The 17,880-nt window shown below is 38.9% G+C and overlaps 1 protein-coding gene across 1 annotated transcript in view; it reads left to right on the forward strand.

The window, feature by feature from the left end:
* ADGRD1 (adhesion G protein-coupled receptor D1) overlaps window positions 1–17,880 on the forward strand; it is a 158,489-nt gene that overhangs the window by 106,696 nt on the left and 33,913 nt on the right. Inside the window, 4 exon segments of the mRNA XM_054173241.1 lie at window positions 708–819; window positions 6,778–6,931; window positions 14,170–14,236; window positions 15,558–15,624. Of these exon segments, the coding sequence (XP_054029216.1) occupies window positions 708–819; window positions 6,778–6,931; window positions 14,170–14,236; window positions 15,558–15,624 (400 nt within the window).

The raw sequence follows: 17,880 nt of genomic DNA on the forward strand, positions 1-17,880 counted from the left end.
AAAGGGAGGAATAGAATTATGCAAAAGGCCTGAAATGTTCAGATAAATGTTTTTGTTTGTTTCCCACTTCCTATTTCTGGGTAAGTACAGAAACACAAGCTCAGAAGACTCCTAGGAGAGCATGTTCTTGTCAGATTTCCAGCTGATTTCTGAGAAGCCAAGAGAGAGATGTTGTAATCAAGGTCAGGTCTCTGTCAAGATAGGCACTGCCCATCCATATAAGCAGCTATAGTTCCTGTGCTCAGAAGCTGGTAATAATAGAGTCAGAATTGTAACCAAAATCTTTTCACATTCCTTTATTTCTAATACAAGCAAATACCAACAAAATCAAATCAGAAACCTGTGGCCCAGTGTGGATTAGATGGTTCCAGGTGCAATATGCTTCTGGTAAGTGGAGATCTGACATCCCTGGCTGCATGGCACCATTCAGGATGAAGCCCATTGTTTCTATTCTACCATGAGCCATAAGCAGAGCTAGCTCATGTGCAAAACAGTCTTTCAGCTGCCTTCAGGACAGCAGCAGAATATCAAAGAAACCAGTTAGGTACCACTCCAACCTGGTGGAAGCAGTGCTCAGAAGACATCATGATGATAACCCCCTCAAAATGAATGTCCAAAAGCCAATCAAAATTCATACTGATAAATCAGAAATACATTTGTGTTTCCTAAATACGGTTTTATTCACGTTCCTTTCTATCTTCTGCCAGGTCTGTCAGCACTATTCGCAACCAGCGCTATCATATCCATGCCAATCTGTCCTTTGCTGTCTTGGTGGCTCAGATCTTGCTTCTCACCAGCTTTCACTTCAGCCCTGGAACGGTAAGTGCTAAAAAAGGGTGACTGCAGTTTTTGTGAGGCATCTCAGTACCAAGCAAAGCCACCTCTGTGGAATGAATGTCACATGCCACATGCAAGATGTGAGAGCTCTTATTTTTAACATGCCTCAGCCAAAAATGACATCCTGTAACAAGGATAAAGCCTTCTGTGCATCTCGATAGTGTTATCATAGTATCTGGCCATGACTAGGGGTTTGAAAAGCTGAGAGAGACATGCACCCATCAAAAAGAAAAGTCACCATAGTGATGGAGGATGTTTCAGCTGCGTGTGCAAATGGCATGGCTGACTTCTGCCTGACAGGGCTTATGCTTGCTTTCATCCATTCTCTGTATTGAAAACTGTAGGAATTCTGTGCTGGAGAAAATGGTTTCAATTTTCACTTTGGGTAAGGTATTTGTATTCCTGTTAGGGTTTTGGGCTGAGGGTTTGGTGTTTCGGGGTGGTTTTTTTCTTTGCAGGCAGGGTATTTGTGTCTTTGTTTATTTTTTGTTTGTTTTTATTTGGTTTGTTGTGGTTTGTTTTGGTAGGTTGGTTTGGTAGGTTGGTTTGGTTTTTTAATTGCCTATTCTCTGCCATGGTACAGTTAGCCTTTTATATTTTTTTTTTTTCCCTTCATTAAAAAAGAGTCTTATTCTTGTTGGAAGGTAATGAGCTTCCTGACAGAGCTGTGGCAATTTCTTTTGCTTTCTTGAAGAATAAACCAGAAGGGTTTTGCTCATAAAGTTTTATTTGTGTGGCAGAAAGCACTCTTTTTCTGACCAGCAGATTTATCGTATCACTGTGTAAGAGTTTAATCTGAGCTCCCCAGTGCCATAAAGCATGTATATACTTCTCTGGGCATCTAAGGCAACCACTTAAGCAAAAGACAAACACCTGTGTTTTGCTTACGTGGTACTTAACTTTATGCATGTGTAGACTTTTTCTGCCTCATCACATAGACTGGAACTTGAAATTGCAGATTGAGTTTATGCATCTACTACTACAGGAGGGAATTCCTTATGCAGAGTACCAGAATCTAAACCATTAAAACTGGCATCTAAAACAACTGGGGTAAATTGAGATGAATATACCAAGTTATACAATATTGCTTACCAGTAAAACCAATTTGCTTCCACTGTTGTGTTTAAAAATGCTATTTAAAGTAACATAAGGTCTGTTGATTGAAAGCCTGCTTTCAAAAAGCAGAAACAAAACCCAATTTCAAAATAATCTTCCAGTGCACTCTAGTTTTGCAATGGTCAAAAATCTGGCTAGTTTGGTGGCCAGCTGTTGCTCCATGTTACTTTTGACAATCAGCAGGCAGTTTCTATTAATCTTTTATTCTTTTTATGCTCAGTACAAGCAAATGTGAGGTTTGCACATTCTTCATTTTGCCAGTCCAACAGCTGAAATGGGATCCCTTGAACATCTGCTGTTTATAAGTAACACTAATATCTGGTTTTACATAGGCTATTATTACCTGAGGATCTAAAAGCACTTTGTAAAACTAAGTTCATACTCTTTGCTGAATGAATATCCCGATGCACGAGGGAGAAAGTGGTGGGGAATAGCTTAGGAGGGTCACTTCAGACAACGGGTAACAGCTTCTTTTCACCTTACCAAGGCCAGCATCACCCCCAGTATTTTGAAATATCATGAAATCCTAGGCACATTTCCTGGTTTTATTTGATATAGATAGAGCCTGTGTTCTCCAGAGACCTGTCAAAGCATCTACCTACATTCTGCTGCAAGATGTCTTGCCTGTTTAGTTAGGCAGATGTAGCTAAGCTTGTGAGATGCACACATAGACTTAAACTGAAGCTTAATAGATGCATATGTTCATTCCCCTCAAACCTGATGAAAACTTAACTCTAGTTAGTAGCACAAAGAAAGACCTGGTTTGTGCCTCAGGCTTTCCCAAGTGAAATAGTTCACAGAATCTGTAGATATTTCAGTCTTATCTCCTCTGTAACAGTAATTGTAGGGCACAACACTAAAGATCTTGGAAGTTGAAAGGCAGGCTGTAGCTGCTATCTGCTCTGCTTTTATTTTGTTTTAACCTCTTGGGATCAGAGGTGTTATGATTCATCCCTTTATTAGTCTCATGTCCTTACCTTCTGCCTGATCTCTTCTCACTAGCTTGTCATCCGGTTTAATAACTTTAATTGCTACTTTAATTGGACTGCTAAATGGTAGCTTACAAAAAGAGGTAAATTACTTATCTTCTGCTTCTGCCAAAGATGGATGTATATAATACTGAACAGTTTACAAATGGCCTTGCCTGAAAGGACAGGAGGTACTGATTTGCTTGAGGAAGCACAGTGCAATAGGGAATGGCCCCACAGAAACAGGCTCCAAGCTGGCATCACATTCTTGCATGACTGGCTTTAGACTCTCCATCCTTTTCCCACCTCTGTCTTGAGGGATATTCAGGTTTTGATTTCAGACACAGCATACAGTATTCCTCTGGTAGTTTCAGATGTATTGTTAGGTCTTTTATAATTCATATTACAGAAATTCAGAAAATTTTAACCACAAAATTCTATTCCCACTGACAGGACTTTGAACTAATGCATCCTTATTTATTTATTTATTCTTAAAAAGCTACTCCTTGATACTTTACATCAGTAGTGCTACAACAATAGTACTAAATGATCATGGGGTATTCCAGAAGGGCCATTTTCCTGGAAACCAGAAAATCTTTCTTCTAGAGAAAGCAAATACCTTTGCACACAGAGTTTTTTCCCTGTACTACCAAGACTCTAAGATATGTTTGCTGTCCAAATGCCAGTCTAATGACTGCCCTTAGACTCTCAGAAATAGATGGATTTGTTCCTTCAGAGAGGTTTGCTGTCTTAGTCACTGACTGGCTCCTACAGACTAAAGAACACCATATTTTTGTTTTTATTTTAGAAAAGAATCCCAAATGGCAGAGTGTGTTTAAAAACAATTAACCAGTTTTAAACATCTAAGGCCTTCCAAAGATATAAGAATGCTTGTGGGAGGAAGTGAAGTATTATTTAGACATGGGAAAATGAAAATTGAAGCATAATATGTTAGGTAGGACTGTGTTTTTCCAGCAAAACCTGGAAAATTTAATGTGTCTACTATTTGCAGTTCTGCATCAGTGTATTGAACTGTTTCTCACTCATTGCTCCTGCATGCCACTGCTTGAAACACTTGCAAATAGGTGAAATTAGCTATTTTGGTTTATGATATTTATACATATGCAGAAATTCAAGACTGTGTATCAAAGCAGCATATAGACTGCATGAAAGGACATTTTCAGAAGGTTCTGTATAATGCAGCAAAATTGCCACTTAAATTGAAAATGCACTTCTAAGCTGAATTTAGAAAATGTATGCAAGTTTACCTACCTGTCCTCAGTAAACAAATTACTATTATTTTCTGAGAGTCTGCTTTACTTTCCCAACAACTCTAATGTGACAAGCCTTGCTGCTGGCTGGACTGATTGTCTATTTGCACACACTCCCAAGTAGTCAGCTGTAAGAGTAACAGTAATGAGATCTGGCTTTTTATGGGTATTCTACCAAAAATGTGCATCATATGGTACAGCAAAGGACACCTGCTTGTTTTAATATATAAAGTCTCAGCTTTTCTATGCCTTTTTGAAGAAGGCTATTTGATCATTTAGGAGTACCCTCAAAGTAATAATTAAAGGCAACCAGCACCAGAACAAGAGGACACAGTCTCAAACTGTGCCAGGGGAAGTTTAGGCTTGAGGTGAGGAAGAAGTTCTTCACAGAGAGAGTTGTTAGCTGTTGGAATGTGCTGCCCAAGGAAGTGGTGGAGTCACCATCCCTGGAGGTGTTCAAAAAGGGATTGAACATGGCACTTGAAGCCACGGTTCAGTAGTCATGAGGTCTTGGGTGACAGGTGGGACTTGATGATCTTTGAGGTCTTTTCCAACCTTATTGATTCTATGATAAGGAACAGCTTTGCTGTGGATCTGATGTAAAAATCTGCAACTTGCTATTATATAAAATTATTTACTGACAGCGTCCTGCTACTTCACTGTGGTTTATTTTCCTGCTCTTTTGTGATTCATATTGTTTGGCTACTCTAAAATTGGAAAGTATCCATTTGACAGAACTAGCTTGTAAGTCAGCTTTATGTTGCATTTTTATTTCCATGGACTAATGTGCTGGTAGAAATCAAAAGGTATTAAAATGGATTTCATAGCTTTATGATGAAATTAACTGGAAAGGCTTTTACAGTTTTTGTCAATAAACATATCTGATTTAGTGATATGCCATATCACACTGCAAAATACAAAAACACTTACAGATCTCACTTACATGAATTAAAACCAAAGTTATTGCTTTTTAATACGTGCAGTCACAGTGGATTTGCATTAAAATGTCCTTGCAGCGGCGCAGAACCAGCTGAGTACAAGTGAAGAAGGTACAGGAAAGCTTCAATTTTTATTATATCATCAAGTCCCAACATCTTAATTTTCATTAGTGCACAAAATCCTGAACCATCAACAAAAGGAATAAAATGCCAGCACAGGGTAGCGAGGTTAATGCAACAAAGGGAACTAATGTTTAGCATCCTAAGACCAGTGTGGCAGCAAACTGGTTCCTACTGGTAATGCTTCCTCAGAAAACAAGACTTCACCTGCCTGCATATCTTACAGTGACTTGTCCAGGTGAGGAAAGGAAAACTTGAAGGAAAAAAAAAATCAAGTCTTCCCATTTACATGGACTCCAAGTAAGCAACCCCTCTGAAATGCTGTAGGTGTCACAGAAGGGATGTTACAGCTACAGAGCAGAATGACCATCATCAGTATGCTACAAGATGCAAAGCTGAGATATAGCTGGGACTGGATCCAAGTGCATGTTTAAATGTGCCTTGACTGAAAGCAAACCAAACAAGGTTATCTTGTGGTACGATCACTGGCAGTCACATCTGTTCAATTACTGCATGACGAGCAAAACCACTTGTGGTGAGGCATCCTCGAAAGGCAATTAGTAGGGAAAGGCAAATGAGTGCTGTGAATATGCGAGGAGTGGCGCAGAAGAAGGGATTAGGCTTTCCTGTTTGAGTAAGGTAGGCTGAGGGGAGATGGAGAAAATGTAAAGTCAAATATGACTACACGTACAGCTGGTACAGCAGGCTCTGGGAAATGGAGGATTCAGACACATGGGAAAACTAGATGTCCACCACAGAGCAATTAGGACTCAAGAGCCAGTTATAGCTTGGCATATTTTTTTGAAATGTCTGTGTTAGTAGTGCTGAAGGACTAGAATATGAGACTTACAGAATTTGTAACCAGGACTGCCTGACAGACACACTGTAAGAAAATGTGATTTGGTTTATGTGACCCTATTCTTGATACGAAGAACAGCAAAGCAGAAAAGCCACACTGAGAAGCATAACTAAAGAGCAGGTTCAACATGGCACCTTATATTAAAAGTTTCATGTTTTGCTCAAGCTGAACTGATCCACCAGCTTTCCACCACTTCTTCACAGAAAATAAAGCAGGAACTGTACTGGTTTTGTTACCATCACAGACACAGAGACCAGGGTACAGGACAATGGCCTGAATCCCACTTTTTGGACTGCCCTGTATTGACTACAGCATCAGCAACAGGGTGCCAGCCCTTCAGTTTTGAATTCTTAAATATTTTGTGGACTTCAGTACAAGCATTGCTCCTGCTGTTATAAATAAATAGGCAGTTTGGATTCCCACATCAGGTTTGGCAATATTTTTTTTTTCTTTCTTGAAAGGTAAGAGGATTTGTTACTCTGTTACTCTGAAGCTACCTCAAAATGCTATAGAAAAGTGAAATTCTGAAGTGCTTTGTTTTTAAGACTATTTTACGGGAGTGATTTAGCATTTAGCATTTAAAAGTACACAGAAACATAAAACTAAAGTTGGAAAACCAATGTGACTGCATCACAAAGAAGTAACATTAATTTCTGTTCTTAATTTAGATGCCTTGCAAGATCTTGGCCATTCTTCTTCATTTTTTCTTCCTGAGTGCTTTTGCTTGGATGCTGGTGGAAGGATTTCATCTTTACAGTATGGTGATCAAAGTATTTGGGTCAGAAGAGAGCAAGCACTTATATTATTATGGAATTGGATGGGGTAAGCATTTAGCAGCTGCTGTCTTTAAGGCTCATTGTAGGACAAGATTATAGTCAGAAGCATATGTAAGACATTCATCTGATGATCATAGTCTGCCTTAGTGGGAGGAGGTTTATTGGATAAGAAAATGCATATTTTTTTCTGACTGTAATCAGACAATAAAATGTATAGTCCCTCAACCTAATTCCACTACAGTGAATTCCATGACCTCACTAGGCCAGATGAGATCCTTAATCACCAAATAGCAGAAGAGTGGGAAAGAGGTCTCACTGAACTGGTATCTTTTTGGTTTGGGTCTAACTCACATATGATTGGTGTCCTTCAATCCATATATTAAAAAATTGGCATGGTAGCACAGAAGTATCACAAGAATTCATTAGTTGATATTTTGTCCCTTGAAACTGCTAGATGACAAAGGCTGCATGAAACCTCAGTATTACTATTAAGAATAAAAAAAGAAGTACTGTCACAGAGGAATCTCACAGATAACAGTTCACAGCTTTTGAAATGCAGTAGTGAAAGCATAATCTGTGTGCACATTCAGGAGCTGAAACTCAATATTTTGTTCCAGACTTTTCACACCAGTGAAAAGCTAGTTTGCTTTCACTGTCCTGGAAGTACAACAACGATGCCTGACAAACCTCCACATTCAGAAGATGAAAAAACCCTCATGTATTGAATCAAAAGGAGAGATGTAAAAACATAGTAAAGAAATATCTATGTAATTACAGAATGTAAAAACATAGTAAAAAAAATCTATGTAATTACAGATATTTTCATAATATGTTAAAATATGTATTATCTTGCCAAAACCAAAAAATTATACCAATAATACAGACCTACTGTAGTTGGAATCTTTAATATCTATTGGCACCATGCTTATCTGGGTGATAGCAAGACGGCTCACATATTTATTTCAACATCTGCCTACTTGTTCTTTCTTGTAATATAGTCTTTTATTCTGCACATGATGCCTGTTTCATTTTAAAATCACCTTCTTAGTAGTTCTATCTAAGGACCATTTCATACAGTCCCCTGATGAACAGGATATCTGCCAGATTGAAGGTACAACCTGGTCTATTCTATTCTATTCTATTCTATTCTACTCTACTCTACTCTACTCTACTCTACAAACTGCAGTTTGGTTAGATGGAAGTTTTTTCTTCCTCTTACTCTATTTTCAATAGCAGTTTTGAAGAAAACAAACTTTCTCCTGACAGGTTCAGGAGTATCACTTACATGTGTCCTTATCCTGGTTGTTTCAACATAGTTGGGTTATTTGTTCCTCTTAAGCAATGGCCAGTTTGCATGCCAGCAATATGCACCCTCAAGTGACGTTGCTGAAAACATTTGAAAGCTGTATTGCTGACTTTTCAGTAGAATTCTATAAATAATTTCTTGGTGTTTGGTTTGATTTTGTTTGTTTTGTTTGTTTATTTGTTCTCTTCAAAACTGCTACTCAGGATAGAGCAAGTGGAGTAATTAATCTTTTTCCATGCACATAGGCCCAAAAGTAAGAAAACCTAGACAGGCTGAAGGTTGAAGACATTGGAGATGTGTGCATTCTTCTAGATTCTGTACTAAATGTAGAGAAACCTACTGGTGTTAGGGAGGTTTCTTCTGGATTTTTTTAATCCAGAGCTTAATGAGCACAAATCTAAGCAGATCAAACCAAAGAAAATGTTCTCATGAGCCCCTGGGAACTCTTTCTCCTTCAGAAATATTATGCAAAAAGCCACAACAGTTAATAAAATAATTAAGAACTGGCATTTAATTCACTAGAGTATTTGATTGTAGCAGATGCTTTGATTAACCCAATTTACAATTAATCATTAAATTACCTTATGAAAATGAATTATGTTTGATATGTGCCACAATTTGTGCCTTTACCCTTTGTGGGGGGGCATTTTGTGTAAGGTTCATTTACTGCAAAATAGCAGTGTTCTGCAAAGTGATTTAGGAGGCAGAAGGATAAACATGTCATCTGACTGTGCTATGACTAGTAGTAAATCTTGCATTTTGCTTCATTGTATTGCAATATGATTGCTACCACTCAATTAGGAGCAATTAGCACAATGGATACATAGCCTATTGGTTCATAACCTAATGGGATGTTAAATGTGGTTACTAAAAAGTCTCTTCAGTGGTATTTTGAGTGATGCTTTGGAAGATGATCCCTCAGGCCCAGCAGACATATTAGTCATCAAAATAGATGTGCATAGCAAAATACAGGAGGAAGTAATAGTAGAAGTTTCAATACCAGTTCTAGAGATGCAAGGGTTGTGTAAGAGAGTGGCAAGCTCAGCTTCTTACATGTAGGCAGAGAGTGAAGGACATTATCTGCAGAACTGTATATACAGTTCTCTATGTAAACCTTTCAAACACTTTAATTTTGAAAATCACATTCCAATTATTTTTCCTATAATGACTAGGGGGGGAAAAAAATGTTTTCTGAAATCCAGTAAATCTGCCACATTGCTGGGAAAGTGGTTTGCATTATCTTATTTTTTTTTTTTTTTCTGTGTAGCTGAAACTATTTACATTTGAATTAGATGTTGAATTTCCTTAATCATATCTGACATCATGTCATTGCTGCAAGTGTGTCTAAACATCACCAAAGTAATTTAATTAGGCAGCTGCATTCCAGATTGTTTACCTCTTGACAAACATCAGGGCAACCTTCATTCAGTCAACAGCATTGCAGCTCGCTGCCTGGTATGTAACTCACTGAATGGGCAAGAGATGTTGCTGAATAATGATGGTTTTACAGAGAAAATCCACATTGCAGTGCTTACTACTTAAAAGCCTTAAAGGGCACACAGGTTTGTCAATTCCCAGCTTTCTCTTTTGTTAGCATATTGGCACTGAATATGAATAGGAATAGAAATGCTCAATTAGAGATCAAATGTCAGTACTGCCTTTAGCAGCCAAGTGTGTTTGTGTTCTGCAGAGTAGAGTTAGGTTGTTCCTTCAGAAACTTGATGGAAGTACGATGGAGAGAACTTAAATATATATTCCATAAAATTCCTGCATCTAAATAGAGGTCTTGTAAGGTTGGGGGGAAAGGCAATTTGGTTTTGTTGGCCAAAATGTATTTTGCTTGTCTCTTAAAATGAAGGTAAGTTCGCATTGAATGCAACTGTCAGAAGGAATTTGGTCATTCTAATGCCATCCTGGGACCAAAATAGTCATACATTTTCCACTACCTAATATAAAAGGCTGTTTTTTTACACCTTGGCTCAGCTAATTATTACACTGATTGAAATAAGTTAAAGACAAGGATGTCACATCTCCTGTTAATCCAAACAGATAGTTCATTTCTTTGTTGTTTGCTTCTAATTGAAGTGTGAATGCATTTGACTTTTGAAAACTCAGTCTCTCAAATAGTGACAATACCCTGTCTTGAATTTTAAACCTCAGATCCATCATTCTTATTTAAGCAGAAAAGCTGGGCTAGGTACATGTGTAAAAGTTTGCAGTCTGTGTTAATGACAAATTGAAACTGGAGGCAATGAGAGGAGGCAGGGACAAGGAACTCCACACTGGGTATTACTGATCTCCTAACATGTATCAAGATTTCTGAGAGATATTACACCTGTGAAATGAGTTCAACAGTAATCAGAAACGACACCAAATGTGCAGAGCTGATTGAAGTTCCTGTGTATTATCTTTAGTCCCAAGAGTCCTAAGATTGCCTCAAACTCTGCAGTTGTCAGGGTTTCAAAAGAAAAGAAACTTGAAGAAGGTGATAATATCCTACCTTTAAAACTACCTTGAGACTGATGGGAACACAAAAATACTTTTGTTGCCTTGGTGATTCAGCATAACATACAGATTATTGTAGCAGAACTTCCCACCCACCCACTTGTAGGTACACATTCTGATACTGAAGATTTTGCTGTGGCATTTTGGCCTGAACATGTTTTCCTATTTCAGACAATTTCCTATCCTTTGGAGACTGTTTTGAGCTGTCAAAAGACCTAAACTTCTTTGTTTGCTGTTGCTTGAGGTAGACTCAGATAGATATGCATAGATATAGTGTAATGCACAGAAGAAAAGGAAATCATAGAAAATTAACTTCTGCAAACAAATACACTTCCCCCAATCCAGTAAAGTAGATATTTTCACTATTGGAAGGAAATATACTTTTATTTGTGTCTAACCCTTCATCTTTCACAATAAATGATCCATTTAGCCTTTTAGAATCAATGTCCTAAAATTGTTTTGCACTGTCTGCCACAGAATTTCTCCAGCCTGTTTTCCTTTGTGTTCTGTAAGACACAGCAGCTTTCAAAATGCAGCACACAGACTTACAGGCATTTTCCATCTTATTATTAATGTCTCAGAAACACAAAGCAAATGGATTTAGATATGAAGTTCAATGCTGAAAAAGAGGACCTGGGTGACATTCATTTTAGGTTTTACCCTAGCAGCTGCATTTGGGTGGAATTGAGGGAGAATTCTGTCTGAGCAAGAGTGGCGTTATTTGTCTTTCTGTGCCAGGTGTTAAGGCTTTACGCCCACTGCACAGGCTGTATTTTGGTGATGAGTTTGGGAGGTAACTTTAAATTACCTGGCTTGAGGACCCTGAGAACTTGATCTGCAGCACCACATGCTCCATCTAGGCTGATTTAACCTATTTGAATGTGATGCTGTATTGCTCTAGGAGTGCAGTGACATGGATGACACCATTGCCACAGATCAATTGCCAGAAAGGTGTGCTAGAACATTGTCATTTGATACTGCGGTCCAGTAATTAGGAGTGTGGTTGATGAGCATATTTGTAGCATCTACTAACCGAGGAAACATTCAGATACAGTGAAAAACCATAACTGTAATTCTTTCATGGATGATAAACAGCACAACAGCAATATTGCCTCTTACAGGTGTAGATAAACTTCACAGCTCTTCTGTAATTATTACTGTCTAAGGATAAAGTAAAAAAATCACTTTTGTTTTAGGAATAATGTATAATCCGTACAAACTCTTCAGTCCAGATCAAATCTTATGATCCCCTCAGGCTAAATATATATTTTTTAACCTTTATGAAATTCATGGAATGGGTGTTTCTTAAAGGAAAAATACTCTAATTTTACTGTAACAAAACCTTGAATCTGCCTCCATTGCCATTTTCCATTTAATATTTTGTTAATGCAAAGACAAGACAAACACTGCTCTACAGTCTGCAGACCATTTTATTCTCACTAACAGCTCTTTTTATGCAGATGACTGCTCTATGTTTCATCTGCCTAAGTTTTATTATCTTCCAAAGCAACTCTGTATTTAATTTTCTTCTTCACTGCCATTTAAAATTGATAGAATCATGCTAAATCCTTTAAATATCCAGCATGTGACTAGGGGGGAAAAAAAAAGCAGAGTAGAAGTATAGAGCTTGTTTGGCACAGGTGTTTTTGCTTCTGTGACAAAACCCCTGCTTTGGAAAAACAGCTGGCATCAGAAGACAGTGTCAATCAACAATGTCTATTCAGTAGCCAAGGATGTGATTTGGAACAGGTAGACATACTGGTGGACCCTCAGTCCAGGAAGTTCACACACCAATGGCAGGTGAAATTTCAGTAGGCAGGCTAATGTCTGTGCTTAATTGCTCTGCTGAATACAATTAGTCTTCATTTTGGTTTAATGTATGTAGGGATTTCCTCTTAAAAGGACAAATGTGACAGCAAAGTAAAATGGAATTTTTTGAGTTGGAAAAGACCTCTAAGATCATTGAGTCCAACCATCAACCCACACTACCATGGCCATCAAGCCATGGTCACACATTTCTCGAACACCTCCAGGGATGGTGACTCCACCACCTCCCTGGACAACCTATTCAAATGCCTGACCACTCTTTCATTAAACAAAATTTCCCTAATACCCAACATTAATCTTGCTTCTGCTTAGGTCTTACACAAATATAATTTCTAAGGACTTATTCCTGATGAGGACAAGTATGGGAGAGCAGAATGAAGTTTATGAGATATTAAACCCCATCCTGCAGACTGGATTTCAAAGCCTAAGTCTTAACCAATGCCTGTAGATGCTGCTTCTTAAGTATTAAGTATCTTTCTTATTTATAAATACAAAGTGCTTCTAGCCACAGTCATTACAGCATGAAAATATTTCTTCCAAAAGTTATAGTTCTGTCATTGAAGGAAAATTTTACAGACTTTTATGGGGATGATATTGGTAAGATTAAGCAGAAAATGCTTGTCTGAGAATTTTGTAAAGCCTCATGCAGAAAATTGAAACTTTAAGCTATCCTGTTTAATACTCTGTCTGGGACCTGGTTATTAAATTCCATAAAATGATAAACCCCCAAACCTTCACATTTTATTAAATCAAACAGTAATTAACAATCATCTAATATTTAAAGGGATGAAGTTTTACTGTATTCAGAAACATTAGCAAGAAACTCCTCACTCCTTATCCAGCTTCTGGCCTGAAAAACTGTGCTAAAGTGGCACAACAGGATATAGCAGGGCTGGGGGCCAGGGACATGCAACTCCCCCTGACAGCAGGACCATAATTGGCTGCCTTTGTATAATCCTCATAAAGAGCTCCTCCACCTCCCAGGGAGCAGCACACTGGAACTGTCAAAACCCATCTGGAAGCATAGTCTACTTTAAACACAGAAGTCTTGGAGAGCTATTACATATTTATGTTAAAATAAGTCTTGGTTGGACATCTGAGGGGGATCTGAATTGGCTTGTTTTTTCATAACTGTCTCATGCTGCTGTGTGTGATGCTCTGGGTGACTAAATGTCACCATTTCTGCCTTCCTGCCTGCTAGTCCTGCAGCTCTGTGAGGAATTCAACTTTCTTTTGACGATTGTTTTGAATTGTTGAACAAGGTGCACTTACCTGGGGGACAGTGGTTACAGTAAGGCTGATAATGCTTCACAGGATACCACTGCCTGAAGAGCAAGAGACAAAAGTGACATAAAGAAAAAGCAGGCTGAAAGAGAACTGTGATTCTCCATGGAATTGGCTCTAATTCAGTTTAATTGTTAAAATAGCACTTCACTGAAAAGCTGTTTTGTTTCTCTGGCATTAATTGATGAAAATGCTGTATTCCACAGCTGCAGGATGATGTAAAGTTAGCCTTAATTCGCAAATTACTCTGAGCTGTTCTGTTATCCACACAAAATTTAGCTGAATTCACAGAGTGTACTGGAAGATGTACTTTTGTTATTAATATCACTACTGACTTGGCCCTTTTTTTTTTTTTTTTGCAGGCTGTCCACTGGTGATTTGTGTAATTTCTGCAACATCCTCTCTAGACAGCTATGGAGAAAGTGGCAAGTGAGTACGAAAGTGTCTGCACTCCCGGTGCAATAAGGATAAAAAAACCTCAAGGGAAGAAAACTTAATAGAGCTGTAGCTCTGCAAGGTCCTGCTGAGGAGCAGGGGAAATAACTTCCAAATGTATGACTGTTAGAATAGAATAGAATAGAATAGAATAGAATAGAATAGAATAGAATAGAATAGACCAGGTTGGAAGAGACCTTCAAGATCGTCACATCCAACCCATCATCCAACACCATCTAATCAACTAAACCATGGCACCAAGCACTCCATCAAGTCTCCTCCTGAACACCTCCAGTGATGGTGACTCCACCGCCTCCCCGGGCAGCCCATTCCAATGGGCAATCACTCTCTCTACGGAGAATTTCTTCCTAACATCCAGTCTAAACCTCCCCTGGCACAGCTTGAGACTGTGTCCTCTTGTTCTGGCCCTGGTTGCCTGGGAGAATGGGTTGCCTGGTTGTATGGGTCTGTTCTTAGACCTAGAAGCCTTGGGTCCAGTTTTGACTGCTGAGATGAACAACGAGCTCATGAGATGTTTTGCTTGTATTTCCCCTCTTGTTGCAGAGGCATGAGGACTTCTACAGTGAGTTCCCTGCTCACACCATGCTTAGAAACATTTCTCACAAGATGAGGATAATCTTTGATTAAAGTTATTTCATGTTTTGTAGAAAACTTGCTGCTGAACAGATGAAAATCTAGAATGGATGTTGACAAGAATGTTGAAAACTTAGTTCCCTTCTAATTTGGAAAAAGAAAAGCAAATTTACCTGAGAAAAACCCCATAGGATTCAGTCTTAGCATAATGTAAGCAAGAGATTTGGAGCAAGAGTTATTTTTGGTGTGTATATATGCTCATTTATATCAGCACTGCTGTGAGAAAGACAGGTGAAGCTGACAGCACGTTTCTCAGCCTCTTCCTCACCACCAGCTAGGCAAGGCAGGGAGAGCTTCAATTTATCTCTTGCTACAATGACAGTGCTCACAGCACTGAAATGACTGCCTGTGATACAGGATACGAGAACAACAAACAGCTAAAAAAGCCTTTCCTTTATTCCCATCTTTCCACCCTGATGCTATTTGAAGGCATGCTGGGGCAGATAGCTGTCACTGGCTCTCTGCAAGATACAAATCAAAATGAGATTCTGCCTTCAGATTCCCCAGGTGAGGGAGAGTCGCTTGCTTTCAAAATGCATCAGTCTTTTTTTGCACTGTCTTTTAGTCTGTTTTACTACTCTTAGTCTCCTTTTAAATGAAGAGCATTATTAATGAAATGACCATGTGTTTCTTCTGAAATCATTCTGGTTTGTCTCTGCAGCTGCTGGCTCTCATTACAGAACGGAGCAATCTGGGCTTTTGTGGCACCGGCGCTGTTTGTAATCCTGGTAGGTAAAACCACGGCTGCTGCTCACTCTTGTTGTGCACCCGTGTCAGCCATACAACAGAACTAGCTGAAGTGCTGATATCAGTCCTTGGGCCAGGTCAGTGGAACAGCAGAGATGAATAGTCCAGAATTACTTTCTTTCCTTCTCTGAATTTTATGGTGTTTTCTGTGCTGTACCTCTGATTTTGATGTGAAGGAAGGACTGTTTGGTCCAGCTGATCAAGGCAGGGCTGTTAAAGTGAGTTTGCTGGGTTCAGGTGGCTGCTGCAAACACCTCTGCCAGCCAGAATGAACAGCATCTTTCCAGGCCAGGGTGCAGGTTCACAGCTCTGATGCTGATACATGAATGCTCTACAGCAGTTTAATTATGCCCATTAAATTACAATGAGTTGCAATTTAATCACTATGATTAAGGAATTGGGGGTGGGGGTGTAGGGATTAAGTAGGAGATTATTCCTCTTCAGTACTGTTTCAAATACTTTAATTGATCAGGTTATCTACGATTTTTGCTGCAGGTTATAGTGTCAGAGTGACAGTATGAACACAGAATAGACTCAATAATTAGAGAAATTGACTCAGCAGACTCACTGACTAGTGAAACCTGGTTGCCTTTAAAGCTTTACTTACATTTTAAAAACATACCCCCAAATCTAGACCAGTCTGCCTTCTGTGGTGTTTAAGGAGAATCAAGTAAATAAGAACCTGGCTGCCTGCATAGAGGAACATCAAAAGGAGCCACTCACTCTACCATGTTCTTCCCTAGGAAAGCTAAGATTCCCATGGAAAGCACAAAGAAACTTTCCCAGTTTTCATCACAGAGAAAACCCTCACACATCTTGCTCACAGGTCAAAGGAAGGAAGGAGAGCTATACATTTAGAACTAGCATTTACCATTGTATATCTCTATAGCTGTTTGGAAGCAGAGTGTGACTCCTTGGCTGACCTTTTCCATCACAGGCAATTTTACAGTGCAGCTGAGTGGACATCCTAACATTTGCCTGGGGAGACAGTGAAATCAGTGCCCCTTTTAAGCAGACCAGCCTACTCTAGCATCTTTGACCCAAGATACACACTCTGAAAAACTAGGCTATATGAGCATATATTAACAAACCAGTGAAAATTGTTGCTGCATTGATGTGACAGAAATCGTTTCATGTTAGCATTTAAATCAAATTACTAAAGGCAATACTGGAAAGCCCCTGTGCAGTAGGGGCAGAAGTTCTATTACCTAAGTGAAAGCATAAACATGGAAATAAGAAATGCTTGTTACTGGGTAGAGCTGGCTAAACAGATCTGGACCTAATTCCAGCAAATTTAATTCCTTGTTGGCCTTTACCTTGGACTTTATGTATGTGAATGTATATTCAAGGATATGTAGATATTGATGATTGGAGAGCAATTGAAATAGCCTAGTATCCCAATGTCTCCTTCTCACATTAACACTTGGTTTCTGGCCATTGTTCATCAACAAAGGAGGAAATGAGATGCAACCAGTGAAATCCAATCATTCCCAGCTGCCATCCAAATATGGTATTAATCAAAGCATGCCAGAGAGTGAAACACTTGCTCACCTGAGTGACCACAGACTTCAACAATTTGCATGTGTGACTGCTTGCCAGTGAAAGTAAAGGTTTAAATGGCTATCTCTCTCTTATGATAAGTAATACTTGTGCAGCTTAAGTTATATTCTTGTAGGGATACAAATATTTTGAGAAAGAGTGAGCTCACAAGATTGATCCATGTAGAGCAATTTGTTAAATAGTCTAAACCTGGCTCTGCCCAAAATAGCAGCAAGCGAGCTGACAGATTATTCTCTCTAGGCAAGGAATATGTTAGCTGAAAAATGGGTTAGAACCTATAGGGAAATAATAAGACTCAACACTATTTTGTGTGTGCATATGTGCCTGTGCTCTTTAAATAACAAATTACCCACTAGTTGCATGAGCTAGTGTTTAGCTATGAAAATACTTCTCAAAAAGCAGTTTTTGACTACTTCCATCCACAGCTTCTCTCTGCCAAGAAAAAGGATTATGCTGTGAAGAAAACAGGGACTGCTCTTTTCAACTCCCACTCGCTAGAGACTAGGCAGACACAATCTACTTTTGTCCTGCCACAGCCTCACAGGCAATATAGCCATCATGGAGCCTGAAAACAGACTGATGTGGTGGGAGTGTGACTGGGAAAAAAATGCTCACACATACTTTTCTAGGTAGTAATTCACAGAACCTCCCAGCCCTATATGGATTCCCATACTCAA

The sequence above is a fragment of the Dryobates pubescens genome, chromosome 25, assembly GCF_014839835.1.
Source record: "Dryobates pubescens isolate bDryPub1 chromosome 25, bDryPub1.pri, whole genome shotgun sequence".
NCBI classification, from domain to species: domain Eukaryota; kingdom Metazoa; phylum Chordata; class Aves; order Piciformes; family Picidae; genus Dryobates; species Dryobates pubescens.